General features: G+C 34.7%; 1 protein-coding gene across 6 annotated transcripts in view; it reads left to right on the top strand.

Moving 5' to 3' along the window:
• Nucleotides 1-14407, top strand: part of DNAJB14 (DnaJ heat shock protein family (Hsp40) member B14) — a 52773-nt gene extending 38366 nt beyond the window's left edge. For 5 of the 6 annotated variants that reach the window (XM_032860944.1, XM_032860963.1, XM_032860970.1 and 2 more), the window contains 4 exons: nt 1001-1095; nt 1861-1970; nt 2815-2987; nt 9481-14407. In XM_032860944.1, coding sequence (XP_032716835.1) covers nt 1001-1095; nt 1861-1970; nt 2815-2987; nt 9481-9605 — 503 coding nt within the window. In that variant the 3' untranslated portion in view covers nt 9606-14407. Of the gene's footprint in view, nt 1-1000; nt 1096-1860; nt 1971-2814; nt 2992-9480 lie in introns of all 6 variants that reach the window. The other variant, XM_032860952.1, reaches the window with a different exon arrangement.
• Nucleotides 14408-17399: the final 2992 nt, after the last annotated feature.

Raw genomic sequence — 17399 nt, forward strand, 5'->3', positions numbered from 1 at the left:
CTATGAGTGCAATATTAGGCAGGAACTCTTATTCATGTTTTCATGAAGAAAGAACTTCTACTTTTTAATTTTTTTTATTTTTTTAAAGATTTTATTTATTATTTACTTATTTGTCAGAGAGAGAGGGCACAAACAGGGGGAGCTGCAGGCAGAGGGAGAAGCAGACTCCCCACTGAGCAGGGAGCCCCATACAGGGCTCCATCCCAGGACCCTGGGATCATGTCCTGAGCCAGAGGTGAACGAATACTTAATGGACCGAGCCACCCAGGTGTCCCAGAACTTCTACTTTTTAAAAATGTTTATTTAAATCCTAGTTTATTAACATAAAGTGCAATATTGGTTTTAGGAATAGAAGTCAATGATTCATCATTTACATACAAGACCCAGTGCTCATCACAAGTGCCCTCCTTAATACCCATCACCCACCCACCTCCTTCCATCAACCACCCACCTCCCTCCATCAACTCTCAGTTTGTTCTCTATCATTAAGAATGTCTTGTGGTTTCTTTCCCTCTTTCCTCCCTACTCCCCCCCACCCCACTCCCATATCTTCTTCTCTTTTGTTTCTTAAATTCCACATATGAGAACTTCTACTTTAAAGGAAGCAAAGTCTGGGAAGAATCATTTTTGTTTCTATCCCTCCTTTACTCACAGGAGAAAAGGGCAATAAGCATTCACTACTCAAACATGCATTATTTTAGTAGTTTAAAAAAGTCAAATAAAAATGTAAAAGAAGGGGCACCTGGGTGTGTCAGTCGGTTATGCATCTGCTTTCGACTCAGGTCATGATCCCAGGGCTCTGGAATTGAGCTGCATTGGGCTCTCTGCTCAGCAGGGAGTCTTGCTTCTCCCTCTGCCCCTTCCCCTGTTCATGCTCTCTCTCTTGCTCAGTCTCTCTCAAGTAAATAAATAAAATCTTTAAAAAATGTAAAAATGTAGAAGAAAATATGATTTTTCTGATCACAGTTGCTCTCCTTAATTTAACCTTTTAATTTTTTAGGTAGCGTACATTCATTTTCAAATGGACGAGCTGGTTATAGCCATCAACATCAGCATCGACATAGTGGACATGAAAGAGAAGAGGAAAGAGGAGATGTATGTTTATGATATGATAAGAAATCTCAAAATGGCAGATTTCTGCTCAGCAAAAGCAATTAGAGTTGTCTGAAAATAGGACACGATGTTTTAAAAGAAAATAATGAGTGTTCTCATACCAGATGTATTCAGTAGAGACTAGACAGTTTTTAGGGATATTGAGGGAGCAGGGGTAGAAGTCAAAGTGCAGGGTGGTGGGCAAAATGATACCTCTGAGTTTGTTGTTCTATGATTCTGATGAAAATACTCCTGCAGTATGCATGCTTTGAAGTTCTCATTGTTGGTCCTAAAACATTTAGAACTAATACTGAAGAACTTCAGTTGGAAGTTACTTTCCTTGTTCTAATGTGGTTATACCCAGCTGCATATAGCTCTTAAATTACATGGAGTAGAAAGAAGCTAAATGGAAAGAACACTGGACCAGAAATTGAAAGGCCTGGGCCCTAGCTCTGCCTCTCATCTGCTTCCGCATATCACCCTCAAAGTCAAGGGAAAGATAGTTTTGCAAGAAAGAGAACTTCCTCATCTGTAACAGGAGATCAGTTTATGTCAGTGTTTTCCAAATCGGGGTCTCTACATAAAGCACATGGAAAGTGGTATTTTTAAGAATCACTCCAGGAAGCTGGTATTATCAGGCAGATTTGAAAGCACTGAACCAGATGATCTCAAATGTCCTTTCTGTCTCTAAAAATATATGACAACTGTTAGATTATTAACAACTACAACTATATTACAATTTATTATTTTTTGATGATTTTTTTGTAGGGCGGGTTTTCTGTGTTTATCCAGCTGATGCCCATTATTGTATTGATCCTCGTGTCATTATTAAGCCAATTGATGGTCTCTAATCCTCCTTATTCCTTATATCCCAGATCGTAAGTAGCTAAGTGAATTTTTTTTTAATTGTTTTTTATCTAGCTTCCTTTAAAGGGCCTTGTGTTCTCTTCAACGTCTAAGTAATCTTCTCTTACTACAAGTATACCAGATTTTTAAATTGCTAATTTGAAAAATAGTTACTCAAGTGATAAGTTTGTATTATCATGTTAGTTACATTTCTGTTCCATGTGGATAAAGACAGAAGTACTATTTTTGAACCTGATAGCAATTTAATGTGATAGGTAATATGTTGAAATCAAAGGCAAAAAATAGTTTAAAAGACAAAAATACTTCAAAGACAAAAGTAGGATTATAATTAATGTTATATAGATTTATATCATTGAGGAGTAAATGACTTCATTCTTTTCTTTGTAAAATATTGGTTAAAGAAAAGCAAATATTACTTTTTGTTATATGAAGTATTTTTCCACAATATACTTATATATAAGAGATCAGGACAAAAAGGAAATTTAACACAATATGCATTCTAGAAAACTTTAGTGTAATATGGTGAACATAAAGGAAACTTGATAAAATCATATTGTCAGTGATTTTACAGTATTTAAAACAGAATGGCCTAAAAATGAGAAGTAACTTTTTATTTCTAAGTAAGATTTTTATTAAATAAAAATTGAAAACTTAAAAGAACCATACTGTATTAAAATATGATTACTTTTTATGACATGGATGGTGGTTTTAGGCAATTTGAAATAATGTAAATAAATGATTACCAATATTAACTTTTTAATTATTTTTAAGTGTTTTTGTTAGCTTGGTTTGTTGTAGTAGGATCAGAATATGCAATTTTAATTAAAAAATAATGATCAAGCATTTCTTTTACAGTGGATCAGGACAAACTATTAAAATGCAAACAGAAAATTTGGGTGTCGTTTATTATGTCAACAAGGACTTTAAAAATGAATATAAAGGAATATTATTACAAAAAGTGGAAAAGAGTGTAGAAGAAGATTATGTGACTAATATTCGAAATAATTGCTGGAAAGAAAGACAACAAAGTAAGTTTATGAAATCTTTAACATTTAAAAACTCAATCAGAGTCTTTGGAATTGATTATTGTAGATTTCCCTACTCAGAAAATGTTCTAGAATTGCCTGGCATCATAATTGGAGCTCAGTACGTCAGACAGTATGTTTTATATGGCCTTGTAACAGTATTTGGCACATAGCAAGCTCTTAGTCAATGGTATTTGTGGTGGTTGTTATCAATAAATATTTGGTTGAGTAAATGAATAATACCATATTGTATTTAAGGTGTTGTCAGTTGTAACATGCATCATTATTTTATGTACCACTAAGAAAAAAAAAACTCTAGCACATTAGCTATCTCATCAGTTTTAATATGAATCCTGTTTCAGAGTAAAGTTTGAAACTCTTCATTAATTTAACTTAAACTTTTAACACTTAATGTATAATGAGTTCTGTTGACATTCCATTTTCCTTTATTTATTCTGTACATAACTGGGAACACCTAGTGAATTTGTTTAGCCTTTTCCAGCCTCAACTTCCATAACTTAAGAAGCAGTTCCACCTATAAAAGCTTGACCATTAGAATCTACGGAGATGCTGCATATGAAGCTAGTGTTGTTATGGTTATTGTTTTTCTGAGTTATAAATAATAATGTAGACAGTATACTGTAAACTTCAGAATTAAACAAACTAAAGTTGAATCCTAGCTCTGAAATTTTTAGCTGAGTGATTAGGGCCAAATATTCTAACTTGTTTCTTTATTCCCTCAGGTGTAAAATGGATGATGATGATGAGTGGGAGGAGGAAATAACTATCATTTATATAATACCCATTGTTTCAGTGACTGTCCTAAGCACTTTATATATATTTAACTCATTTAATCTCCACAATAACATGGTAAAGTTATACCCATTTTAGATACAAGGAAACTGAGGCAAAGAGAATTTAGTAACTTGCCCAGGGCCATAGAGGTAGTCTATGATTCAAACAGTCCATTAGTCTCCAGAATCCAGGCACTATGCCCCACAGTCTTCTCAGTAATACCCAACTTTATGGATTTGTTGTGAAAATTAAATCAGACAATAAAGTGTTTCACATGTAGTAAAATGCCCAGAAATGGTAATGGTTATCATTTCTCATCCACTAGCGAGAATTCGATAAAACATAATCTTTGTATACTTCCAAGAAAGTTCTTATCTCTGGCCTTAGTTTCTTCATCTATGTTCTATCTAGTGGCAGTTAGAAGAGATACAACTTCCTTGGTGCCTCGGGCTCTGAGTCTGAAATCAGGGTGTTCTCAGTGTGGAGAATGTTACATTAGACTAGTGGCTTTCCAATGGGAGTGGTTTGCCTCTGCTTCTCATTACGTCTGATAATATCTGGAAACTTTGTGTGTGTCAGCACAGGATGGGGGTGGAAGAGATTATTGATGGCACCTAAAGGCTTGAGGCCAGGGTGCTGCTAAACATCCTAAACATCCCACAATCCACAGGATAGCCCCACAACAAAGATTTGTCTGGCCCAAAAAGCTGACACTGCTGAGGCTGAGAAACTGCGTTAGCAGAAGGTCTTAAAGGCAGTGAATGCCAAATCTTTCTTACTTCATTTCATTTCATTTCATTTCACTTTTTGATGTCTAGTGCCTTACACAATCCTTGGCACATCATAGGCAGATGGTAAACTTTTGATGGATATATGAATAATTAGGTGAAGGATTAATGAATTCATAAGAACGAATACATGAAAGACCTGCTTATTTTGTGTCAAAAGAATGACTAACACATTAAAAATATTACCTTTTGAAGTATCATGCTTAGCAAAATAAGTCAATCGGAGAAAGACAACTATCATATGATCTCCCTGATATGAGGGAGAGGAGATGCAACATGGGGGGTTAAGGGGGTAGGAGAAGAGTAAATGAAACAAGATGGGATTGGGAGGGAGACAAACCATAAGTGACTCTTAATCTCACAAAACAAACTGAGGGTTGATGGGGGGAGGGGGGTTGGGGGGGTGGGGTTATGGACATTGGGGAGGGTATGTGCTATGGTGAGTGCTGTGAAGTGTGTAAACCTGGCGATTCACAGACCTGTACCCCTGGGGATAAAAATATATGTTTATAAAAAATTTTAAAAAATTACCTTTTGAATACAAATTCTAATCTTCAGCCAAATAGCGGCGATTTTTGTATTATGCATACTTAAATCCTATTACCTTAAATAATTGGGACATTGACTATATAAATAGAAAGAAGGAGGGAAAAGATATTCATATTTATGGAAGTTATTATAATGTTATGGCCAAAGTGCAGGCTCTGAGGCTGCCTTGCAACATAAGATCCTGGCTCAACCACATGTTACCTAAGACAAGTTAGTTAACCTCTCTATCTCTCACTTATGTCATCATTAAAATGTGGATTGTAACAGATAATACACGTTACCACTTGGCATAATATCCTGCATCAGTAAGTGTTCAATATTCTTACTTACTCTGATTGGTTTTTTTTCTATCCATACCATAAGCTAAGTGTTTTTGCCTGGCATACTTTAATCTTCTAATCATTTGGCAAGATTGGTGTTAATATTTCACAGACTTTCAATCTGTGTTCTGTTTACTATACCAAGCTATCGACAGCTATATTGTACACAATTATGTGTGTGTTTTTTAAAGTTACTATCAGAAGTTTTAACTAAATCTGATTTTATTAAGTCATTATTTATAAAATAACTTGCTTATATTCAACAATGTCAGTGGAACAAGACATAACTCTTAAAGACTAAAAAGAAAAGACTACTAAATACAACTTATGATCCTGCATTGGATCATGGATGGGGAGGGGAGGAAATGTCTATAAAGCACATCACTGGGGCCACTGGCGAAATATGAATATGAACTATATATTAGATAATAGAATTATAGTATTGTTAAATTTCTGAATTTGAAAATTGTATTGTGGTTATGTAAGACAATGTCCTTGTTCTTATGAGAAACATGCTGAAGTAATTAGGAATGAAAGGTATGATGTCCGCACCTTATTCTCAAAAGGTTTTGCAAAATAATAATAACCACCACAATAATAACAGCTTTTATTATAGAGAGAGCTAAAGCAAATTTGACAAAATGTGAAGAATTGGTCAATCAAGGGGTAGAGAGTTTTAGAGTGTTCATTGTATTACTCCTAATTTTTGTGTAGGTTTGAAAAAAATTTTGTAAGATTTTATTTATTTATTTGAGAGAAAGAGAGATGGAGCACAGGCCAGGGGGAGGGGAAGAGGGACAAACAGTCTCCTTGCTGAGCAGGGAGCCCAATTTGGGACTAGATCCTAGGACCCTGAGATCATGACCTGAACCGAAGTGAGACACATAACCAACTGAGCCACCCTGCACCCCTTGAAATTTTCAAAATAAAATTTTAAAAGTTCAGAACATATAGAAGTTAGGGTTTTTTTTTTTTTTTAAGATTTTTATTTATTTGAGAGAGAGAGAGACAGAGATAGCGACAGAGAGCGCAAGCGGGAAGGAGAGGGAGAAGCAGGGAGCCAGATGCTGAGTAGGGAGCCCAATCTCAGGACCCTGGCATCATGACCTGAGCCGAAAGCAGATGCTTAACCAACTGAGCTACCCAGGCGCCTCTAGAGGTTAGGGGTTTTAAATGAAGATGGAAGTTAGAGGAACTCAATATAACACTAATTAATCCATTGATTGAATGTTTTACTTGTTTATTAGAATGAACTCATCTTGTTTTATAAATTAATGTCATCAAAATGTTGTTGGACAATAGAGTTTTTTTTTAACCAGTGTTTTTTCCGTTTTGCAGTCATTTCTAACACTCTCTAATGTCTAGATTGATACAATAGGTATTTTATAAAATACAAGCAGTAATTTGAAGTAATGGAAAGAATATTGTGTCAGGAGTTGGAAGTTTGCCTTAGAATCTAAATTGTCATTGATTAGCTCTGTGAATTTGGGTTTATCTACCTCATCTGGGAAGACGCATCTGCAAAAGGATTTTACAAGTACCTCAAATAAATGGGATAGAGCCAGTTTTTTACCAAGAAATGGAACAAATAATCCTAAAATTTATATGGAACCAGAAAAGACCCCGAATAGCCAGGGGAATGTTGAAAAAGAAAGCCAAAGTTGGTGGCATCACAATTCTAGACTTGAAGCTCTTATTACAAAGCTGTAATCATCAAGACAGTATGGTAGTGGCACAAAAACAGACACATAGATCAATGGAACAGAATAGAGAGCCCAGAAATAGACCCTCAACTCTATGGTCAGCTAATCTTCGACAAAGCAGAAAAGAATGTTCAATGGAAAAAAGACAATCTCTTCAACAAATTATGTTGGGAAAAGTGGACAGCCACATGCAGAAGAATGAAACTGGACCATTTCCTTACACCACACACAAAGACAGACTCAAAATGGATGAAAGACCTCATTGTGAGACAGGAATCCATCAAAATCTTTGAGGAGAACACAGGCAGCAACCTCTTCGACTTCTTCCTAGAAACATCGCCAAAGGCAAGGGAAACAAGGGCAAAAGTGAACTATTGGGACTTCATCAAGATCAAAAGCTTTTGCACAGCAAAGCAAACAGTTAACAAAACCAAAAGACAACTGACAGAATGGGAGAAGATATTTGCAAATGACATATCAGATAAAGGGCTAGTATCCAAAATCTATAAAGAACTTAGCAAACTCAACACCCAAAGAACAAATAATCCAATCAAGAAATGGGCAGAAGTCATAAACAGACATTTCTTCAAAGAAGATCCAGATGGCCAACAGACACATGGGAAAAAAAAAAGATCAACATCACTTGTCATCAAGGAAATACAAATCAAAGCCACAATGAGATGCCACCTCACACCAGTCAGAATGGCTAAAATTACCAAGTCATGCAATGATAGATGTTGGCAAAGATGCGGAGAAAGGGGACCCCTCCTACACTGTTGGTGGGAATGCAAGCTGGTGCAGCCACTCTGGAAGACAGTATGGAGTTTCCTCAAAAAGTTGAAATTAGAGCTACCCTATGACCCAGCGATTGCACTACTGGTTATTTACCCCAAAGATACAAATGTAGTGTTCCGAAGGGGCACATGCACCTGAATGTTTATAGCAGCAATGTCCACAGTCGCCAAACTATGGAAAGAACCTAGATGTCCATCAACAGATGAATGGATAAAGAAGATGTGGTATATATATATACAATGGAATACTATGTAGCCATCAAAAGAAATGAAATCTTGCCATTTGCAATGACAGGGATGGAACTAGAGGGTATTATGCTGAGTGAAATAAGTCAATCAGTCAATTGTCATATGCTCTCTCTGATATGAGGAGTTTGAAAAGCGGGGTAAGGAAGGAAAAAATGAAACAAGATGGGATCAGGTGAGAGACAAACCATAAGAGACTCTTAATCTCACAAAACAAACTGAGGGTTCCTGGGGGGTGGGAGGGGTAGAGATAGGGTCATTGGGTATTGGGGAGGGTATGTGCTATGGTGAGTGCTGTGAAATGTGTAAGCCTGATGTATTATTTGTACCCCTGGGGCAAATAATACATCATACGTTAATGGAAAATTTTTTTTAATTTAATTAATTTTTCCCAAAGGTAAAGCAAGGGGGGGCGGGGAATGGAGCACTTTTGAAATTTTGATTGAGTTGTTAAATCCTAGCTGGAATGACTGAATAAAAGGTCATTTCTGAAGATCCTTAAAAAGAGGATATACTTTTGCTGAGAGTATATTTTGAATGTGGTCCTGACTGATGTCCTTTACTTTGGCCATTGATTTCCAGAAAGTAACCGACTTTTTTACTGGGTCTTGTTACATCTTTTCTAAGTGCCCCACCCTTTGGAAGTGTTAATAAACAGTGAGATGACTGAGAGTAACAGAAGAGAGCAAGGAACCGTTCCCTAAAGATATATAGTCCATTTATTTTTCTTTAGTAATGCTACCCACATACTGAAGGAAGTCTCAGAAGTACTCATTTGCCAAATAACACTACGGTGATTCTATAGCGAGCTTTTTTCCCTTTTGTGTTCCTTCAGTAAAATTTTCTTTTTTAATTCAAGCAAACTCAGGACAATATTCCAAATTTTTCTACTCAAGTTCTGGCATAATTAATTGAAACCTTAACAAGAGGTCACAGCAAAACAACCACTAGCAGGATTGAATAGCATATAATTTATCTTAAGTATGAAAGGTCAAGAGGATGCTTCTTTAGAGCACTAGGTTTTAAACCATTGAGGACAGGAGTGAGAGAAAGTGTTGGGTTGACAGGGCTTTATTTTCATTTCTTTCCCAGAATAGCTCTCTGTTTGTTTTACATGCTAGGCTTCCAAAGTCTTTTAGAGCAATACTTGGATTTCTTTCTTTCTTTTTTTTTTTTTTTTTAAAGTCAGTTAATAGAAATACTGAAATATTGAAGGGTTTCTATTAAACAGCATTTCAGCTTAAATAGCTAGGTGACCTAAATTATTATGTACTTAGCAAAATATTTTTGTTTGTTAACAGAAACAGATATGCAGTATGCAGCAAAAGTATACCGTGATGATCGGCTTCGAAGGAAGGCAGATGCCTTGAGCATGGACAACTGTAAAGAATTGGAGCGGCTGACCAGTATTTATAAAGGAGGATGAACTGGAATTGTATTTATACCTTTTAGCGTACTCTTTATTTTTTCTGTAAGTAAGTTTAGTTTTATCATGAAAGCTAAAGAAAAAGATTGGATGTTAAAAACTAAACTGAATAGTTGGTCCCTGAAATCTTGGACTGTTTATGACCTACTGGCTCCTTTAAATAGTAGGGAACTGAAAACTAAAATTAATGTTTTAGTTACGCTTCTGGCAATTATTTTCACTTTAAAAGCTTATATTGTTCCTAACTAAAAATGTCTTGAGAAAGGATTATCACACCTGTAGCCGTTTCCAGTTTTAGTGATTCTTCATGTTTCCTTTGGTCATGTAAATATTTATGGAATGATCATTTTGTGTACATATGGGTTACTGCATTTTTATTTAAATTCTTTTAACATTTAACTCCATGAGACACTTTAGTTTAAACTGATAGAATACATGGTCTGTGACAAAATTACGTTTTTCTTGTCAGATGTCGAATGTTTGTGGAGTTTAAGCAATGAAACTTTTTCAAAAAGAAAAGAAACAACAAAAAGCTATTTAACTGTGTAAATCTTGTAGCATTATCAGCTTAGAGGGAATTGATATTTTTAATATTGCCATTATATTCCAGAATATATATTGAGATACATGAACTGGTGTAGAGTATCAGTTTGCTATTTAGTTTTATGAATTGCTAAGCCATGCATAGAAATGAAATGCTATACTGATAGATATTAAAGAAAATATGAGGAAATGGCTATGTAGATATTAAACAGAAATGGTCTTCAACAGTAAATTGAAGTTATGTAATTTGCAATTCCAGTAATTCAGAGGCCCCACTACATGTTTCTATGTCTGTCTTTAAAGGCTGCTAAGATTTATGAAGAAGAGGACCCACCTGTTTTGCCCCCCTTGGAAATTTTAGTTTCTTCTTCGTGATCATTTGAGCAGGATCCAAAGTAAATGGGTTCTTCTATAAATGAGTAATAAGAGAAAAATACTACAAAATTGAAACTTTGTGCCTTTTAATCTGATTGCCAACTCTTAAACATATAAGTAGATTACAGCACACTTACTTGATCAGAGCATGATCTATTTGGCCACGTGCAACAGTGAGCAGAAATATAGCAGCAGGTAGAATAGTGATTTATAGCAAGTTATCCTTACAAAATTCTGAGCTAAAAACTATTTGCCATTGAGAATTCAATTAATCTTATAGGAGTAAGCTCTCTGTAACTCAATCCATAATATAAATTAGAAAAATAAGCTGGAAATTGAAGTTTTTGGTGCCTGTATATTGAGTATGAAACTATTTGATTTCTAGTCTTCTATGTTTATCAGTTCTAATATTTTAATGATTTTGCTTCATACTCAGTTAATGGAACACAAATGCATCTTTGGTAATTTTTTGTATGTGTGAAAGCATGCTAGTTCTAGTGGTAGTATTCTTTTGTTTAAAAATTTTTTTTTCTGACTGTAGTTGATTTTATAGCATTTGTTGAATAAAACTGCTATAATGTCCATTCTCTTTAAAATGTTCTCTTGTATCCCCTTTTCCAGGTGAAATCAGTAAAAATATCTGAATGAATTAGTGAGTTACACTAAACAATATACTGCCCTAGGAAAACTGGACAGCTTCACCAGTTTTCTTTTAGAAATGAAACTTTTAAATTAAAAAAAAAAAGAGCAGTGCTTAAAAGAAAATACAAATTTAAATATGTTCTTGAGCCTGCAGAATGAATTTTTAGAAAATAAGTTCATAGCATTCTCACTTCGAAAATTCATATACATCCGAAAACTTAAAAACTTTAAATGAAAAAATTTCATCCATTTATTTTTCCAGTTATAATGGGAAATTTACACTACTGTGATTGATGCTAATGTGAATTGAACTCCTGTTGAGTGATTCTTTTTCCCTTAATCTTGGCTTTATAAGGATAGATGAAGTTATCAAGTTAAGTGAAGTTATAGATTATGAAGTCATATATGGCTTTTGGACAGTATTATATTTCCGTTGCTGCATTCCATCACATTTCGTAAAATGTTTGGGAAAATGTGTTTGATAAAATAAAATTTTCAAACAATTGTGAGAAATAACTGATCGAGTGCCTGATAATTTAAACCACATACAAAGTATGCAATGAAAGATTAAGTCTTCAATGTCATCTATATTTTGGTGTAAAGGCCCAACCAAGTAGTCTGAGAATTTTGTGTTAATTCTAAAAAGTAAGATTTGACCTGTCTTGAGATGTAAGGTTTTCATGTGTGCTGTTCTTACAATAAAAACCCCAACATTTTGCCATCTTATTTTTACTACACAAGCTTTGCAATTTCATTTGATAAGTTGTACTGTTCATTTTAACCATTGCCTGAAAGCTCTCAGTCTTTTAATGCTGCTTTACTAGCCTTTCAAACTGGTATTTTAGAAGTTTGGCAGCAACTATATTTATTAATGCTTTACACTTTTATCTCTTTTACACATACATATGAATGTTGTCCTTGTGAGGATTTGGTGGAAAGTAAATAGTACATTTTCTCCTCCTTTTTTGGTTCCTTAGTTCCGAAGTAGACTGGTGCTAGTCGCTTATAAGCTTCAAAATTTGTTTTGATCAAATCTGAGAATTTCATTCTCAATGAGAATAATTCAAGTTTTAATCCATCTAATAAAAACAATATATTTTGGGAACAAATTTCATTTGAATGCTTAAATATTTGTTTCATAATCATTGCATTTTTCTTTATAATTTACAGAGATTTGATAGATGAATAAAATCCTTAAGGCATGTATATTGCCAGTGCATTAAGCCACTCTACTTTCGTGTCAGCTCAGGTGTTCACAGGAACAGGAATGTGGAGGTCCAGCCCTTTACTGTGATTGTACTTTTATGCTCAAGTTTTCTTCTTGTTAAATCTTAACTTCACTAGTATTTAAAATAGTGTATAGTGAGAGAAATGATTACCCTCTCCAATTTTTCTTTGTTGATCTGTAATAGTTTTAAATGCAGCTGTTATATTTAATAACTGTGACATATTATTAATAATGCATTCCCATATATTTCCTTTAAAAAAAATCTCCCACATGTTAAAGCAGTGAAATATTTTTTAATGTTGACCTGAGAACCAAATGAGCCATCTTTCCAGTTAAGTAAGTGTTACGTCAAAGGACCATATGATTCAAAAGGAGAATCTGTGCATTTATTCAGCTTCCCCACATGAAGCTTAGGTTCATGTTACCATCTGTCTTCATCCTGAGTGAAGCAAACTGAAAGGGCATTCATAATCCTTTTTCTTATCTGAACAGGAAAACTTCTGAAAATGAACAATTAATTGGAATTTTAATCCTTACTAAATAGCTAAAAAACTGTCTATTGGCTACATTGGACTATTGCCTAGTTAAAATCTGTAAAATTCTCTATAAACCAATGAAAAAGGAAAGAGTAGTATAACAGTAACCTACAAAACTTTTTAAGTTCTAATTTGTAATTACAAAGAAGTGAGTAGAAAGGATCTTCAAGGAATTCTTGCATGTCCCTTTAATAATCAGACGGGCAACACAGTCCTAGAATTCAGGCTTCCTTTTTGGTTTCCATTACTATTAGAGACATTTTCATATAAATGGAAACATTTTCCCTCAAAACAGTACTTCAAAACATACTCCTTATATTAAGGATTATATAACCATGTTTTTTGTAAGTTCTCTGTGTGTAACTTTTTCCTGTTGGTATGTGATTCATTCTCATTTAATTTTATTATCTGCTGGTTTTGGGGCCAATGGACTTGTGAATATTCTGTGGATGTGTCTATGTATAGGTGTATATATATATATTTTTCCAGCTAATACCTCAAATGTGTGATTGTTTAATATATACCACACTGTGTTTGCACAAAGCAGGGCTTCCATTAGTAGTGGATATTCTTATTTCTAACTTTGAAAATCATTCCACAGAATTTCATTGGTGTGAATTCTTTGCATTGATCCTTTTCAAATTTTACAACTGAGATTCCTATTAGAAGTCCCATACTTCAAAATATATTTGTATGTTTCTGTCTCTAGCAATGGAACTATGTAGGGGTAAGAAGTGTTTCTCAAATTGTCTAGTTTAGTAAGTTATTATGAACAATTGGGATTATTGGTTGCCAAGCTGTCAAGCTGTCTCGTAACTGCACAGCGATGACACCCGGCATGAATTTGAGCAAGTCTTACTCACTTTGGCACAGGAGTTGGGACATTCCAGTCTGATTCTACTTTGCCATTTAAGAGTACCACTAAAATAATAGAGGTTTTCCGGTGACATTGGAGTATTTTAAGCATCAATTTCAAAATGAACTGTTTTTGAGTTGGCTGACTATACCAATGATAAGAAAGAAACTCACACATAAGTTATATTTTGTAATTTATTTATATTAAGAAATGCTTCTTACCTATTTTTGTTTTGTTTTCATTTTTTCAATGGCTACATAAGACTTTCTTCCATTTAAGGTTTAAATCATGTGTTTTTTAAAAAGCTACGGTAATTTTCAAGGTGTGATGAAATTTTAATGGAAGCCTTGTGTAAGTTAAATGAAGTGAAACTGGTAAAGGAGATCTTACTTTGTCTATAGTGCATTTAAGATTATATAATTAGATTTAAAAATGTCTGATTTGTAAAATACTTAATGTGATATCAGACTTATAAAATAAAATTTTCTGTGTGAGAACTCTGTTAAAGAAACTGCATTTGATTTTTAATGAATGTTCTGCTGAATGATTTGTGATGAATTTTTGTCTTTCAGTCTCTGCAGTTTATCTCAATATATGAATAAAAAGAAGGTCTGTTCTCACTATAAAGGATGTGTTTTTATCATGTTTTATATTCTTAAAGATTTTATTTATTTATTTGACAAACAGAGATCACAAGTAGGCAGAGAAGCAAGCAGAGAGAGAGAGGGAGAAGCAGACTCCCTGTCGAGCAGACAGCCCAATGCGGGCCCGATCCCAGGACCCTGGGATCATGACCTGAGCCGAAGGCAGAGGCTTTAACCCACTGAGCCACCCAGGCGCCCCTGTTTTATATTCTTAATATACACTTTCTTTCATTCATTTAACCATTCAACAAATGTATGAAAGCTTTATTGCAAGCAGTGAGCTGAGTGCTGGGAATTAATCACTGAACAAGACAGAAATCCTTGCGGAGTTTACATCTCTTCAGGAAAATAAATGTCAAATAACTATGGTGAATGCTACAAAGAGAATTACAAGGTACAATGAGAGCACATATCTAGAAGACTTAACCTACTGTGGAAGGATCAGGGAAGGTTTCTCTGAGAAAGTGAGCTTAAGCTGAAACCCAAAAGACAAGAAAAGTAGGAGTGAGGTGAATGCTAGAGATGTATTTCAGGCAGAGTATGCTAAGTTGATAAAGCCTTAGAAACTTTGTGGAAGTGAAAACAAACTTACATGAGAACAAACTTGTATGATAATAGCATAGGAAATGAAGGGTAAGTTAGAGAATTAAAATAAGATAGGGGCCAATTTCCATAAGACCATATATAAACTGTGATGATGATAACTGGACTTTATCCTAAGCCAGTAGAAAACCTTTGAGATTTTTGAGGATGGCATTACATAATGAGATTTGAGTTTCTAGAATATCATTTTAGTTTTTGTGCAGAGAGGACTGGAGGGCAAACATGAATATAGGAAGATAGGAAGTTACTGGCAAAGGAGAGATGATCATGACTTGGATTAGAATAGGAATACAGATAAATGAGTGATGTTGAGAGATAGTCAGGAAGTAGAGCCAAGAGAATTATTTGATTGATTGGATTTGGAATAGAGACAGCAATTAAAAACTTAACAAAAATTTGGCTATGAAAGGGAGTAGAAAAAGATATTAGCTGAAAGAGGATGTGGTTTCTAAAGAAGGCTTTTATTTTTTCAATTATTAATTACGTGAGATCTTATTTATTGCATGAGAGATCTGTTTTATTCTGTTTTTCATTCTGATGTAAAAGTGCAGGTAGAAAGTGAAAGTAAAGATAGAGGAAAAGAGGGATAGTAGCAGTAAGTGCTTGATATGTCCAGGAGGATATTATGTCCACTCGACAGAAGAATACTTTAGCTAAGCGACCACCAGCATTCTTTCAGAAAGGAATGCATGGAGGATAGGTAAAAGGCAGGCAGATCTGTAGTGTTGGTGGTAAAGATGCCACAGCTTTCACTGGCTTGATGAATAGGCAGTTTATCTGTGTAAAGTGGGGGAGGGAAAAGAAAAATAAACAGCCTTGGAAAGAAGACAGTTTAAGGGAAATTTTTTTTTTTTTTCACTGAGTCAGCTGACTAGTGAAAAAGTCGGATTTTTACAAGTCCCAGATTGGTGACAGAATTTAGTCTATATAGTTGTGTGTGTTTTCTCCAGCCTAACCTGTCAGCCTAGGCATAGGCAGTGGAATACAACTCACTGAACTCATCCAAAGTTGGGGTTCTATCAGGCTGGAAGGAAGGTAGGGGAGTTTAAGTTGTTGACATGTGAGTGATTCAATTGTCTATTATATGCAAGCCAGAGATCAGAGGAATTAGTAATTTCTCAGGTGACTGGCTAAATCCAGAGTGTGATGATAATGAGTGGTGGTATAAAAGAGAAAGTTATTGCATATGACCTTGTAATTGTATTCTCAATGGATCAAATCCCATACTGTAGCCAGAATCAATATTATCAAGACATTTTCCTACTTGGCCAATCTAAGTGATAAAATTTTCATATTTGTTGGAAAATCAGCAAGACTCTCTCTTCCCCATGAGTTTGAATACCAATTAGGATTTTCACACAAATAGTGGAGCCAAGCTAAACCAAGACGACTGGTAATTTTTCATGGGAAAGAAGAATAAAAAAATTAAGCTATCTCTGGCAATATATAAAAGCTAAGAGAAGCAAGCTAAAAATAAGCAGAAACAAAGGCAAACAATAAAGTTAGAACTTTAACAACATGTGCACGTTTAACTGTTTCATGTATTATATATACTAATATACTATTTCTCTGGTATGCTGTGTACTAGAAAATTTGAATGGTGAGATAAAAAACTTTATGTGCATGTGTACAGTTTCTACTAGTTACTTCCTGAACCTCAGGGATCATCTGGTACACCCCACTTTGGAAAACTGTACATAATGCTGGTAATTTTTTAGGCCAGTAAATATTTCCCCTAGTCCTATACCAGTGGCAGTGAGTAAATTTAAATAGATTAATCTCCCATTGACTGCCATAATTCAGAAACTATCACACTTGGAAATTAGAAATCTTAGTTCTTTCAGTTTGAGGACAGAGTGGTATTTGGAAGCTTGGAAAGCTATGCTTTCCCTTTTTTGCCACCCAAGATGAAGAAAAAAAAATCACTATTTTCCAGGTCAACTATCATTTATTAAGGTCAGTAGGATGGAACATATTAAAATGAAAAACCACTTCCAGAAATTAAAAGAACTTGCTAGAGTTCATATTTTTACTTGCCTCTAAACTTGGAAGCAAATGGTGAGGGGTCAGGGATGGATAAGAAGTTGTAGTCAGGCCCAGGATTAGAAGTTTCTTTTAACCACTTTTAGTCTACAAATGCTGAATGAGTTGCCCACAGAGTGCAAGACATTGAGGCATTATAGGAAACTGGAAAAAAAAGTCCAAAACATGACCTGGCCTTCTAGGGGTTATGGTGTCATTGGGAAAGCAAAACTATGACACATAATTATGCACAAATATCAATCATTCTTGGTAACATAAAGCAGTATGCAAGAGAATGGGATATGTGAGATGTTATCAGAAAACAAGATTTAAGTATCTCAGGTA

The sequence above is a fragment of the Lontra canadensis genome, unplaced genomic scaffold (genome assembly GCF_010015895.1).
Source record: "Lontra canadensis isolate GAN:19392208 unplaced genomic scaffold, GSC_riverotter_1.0 scaffold1, whole genome shotgun sequence".
Classification (NCBI taxonomy): Eukaryota; Metazoa; Chordata; class Mammalia; order Carnivora; family Mustelidae; genus Lontra; species Lontra canadensis.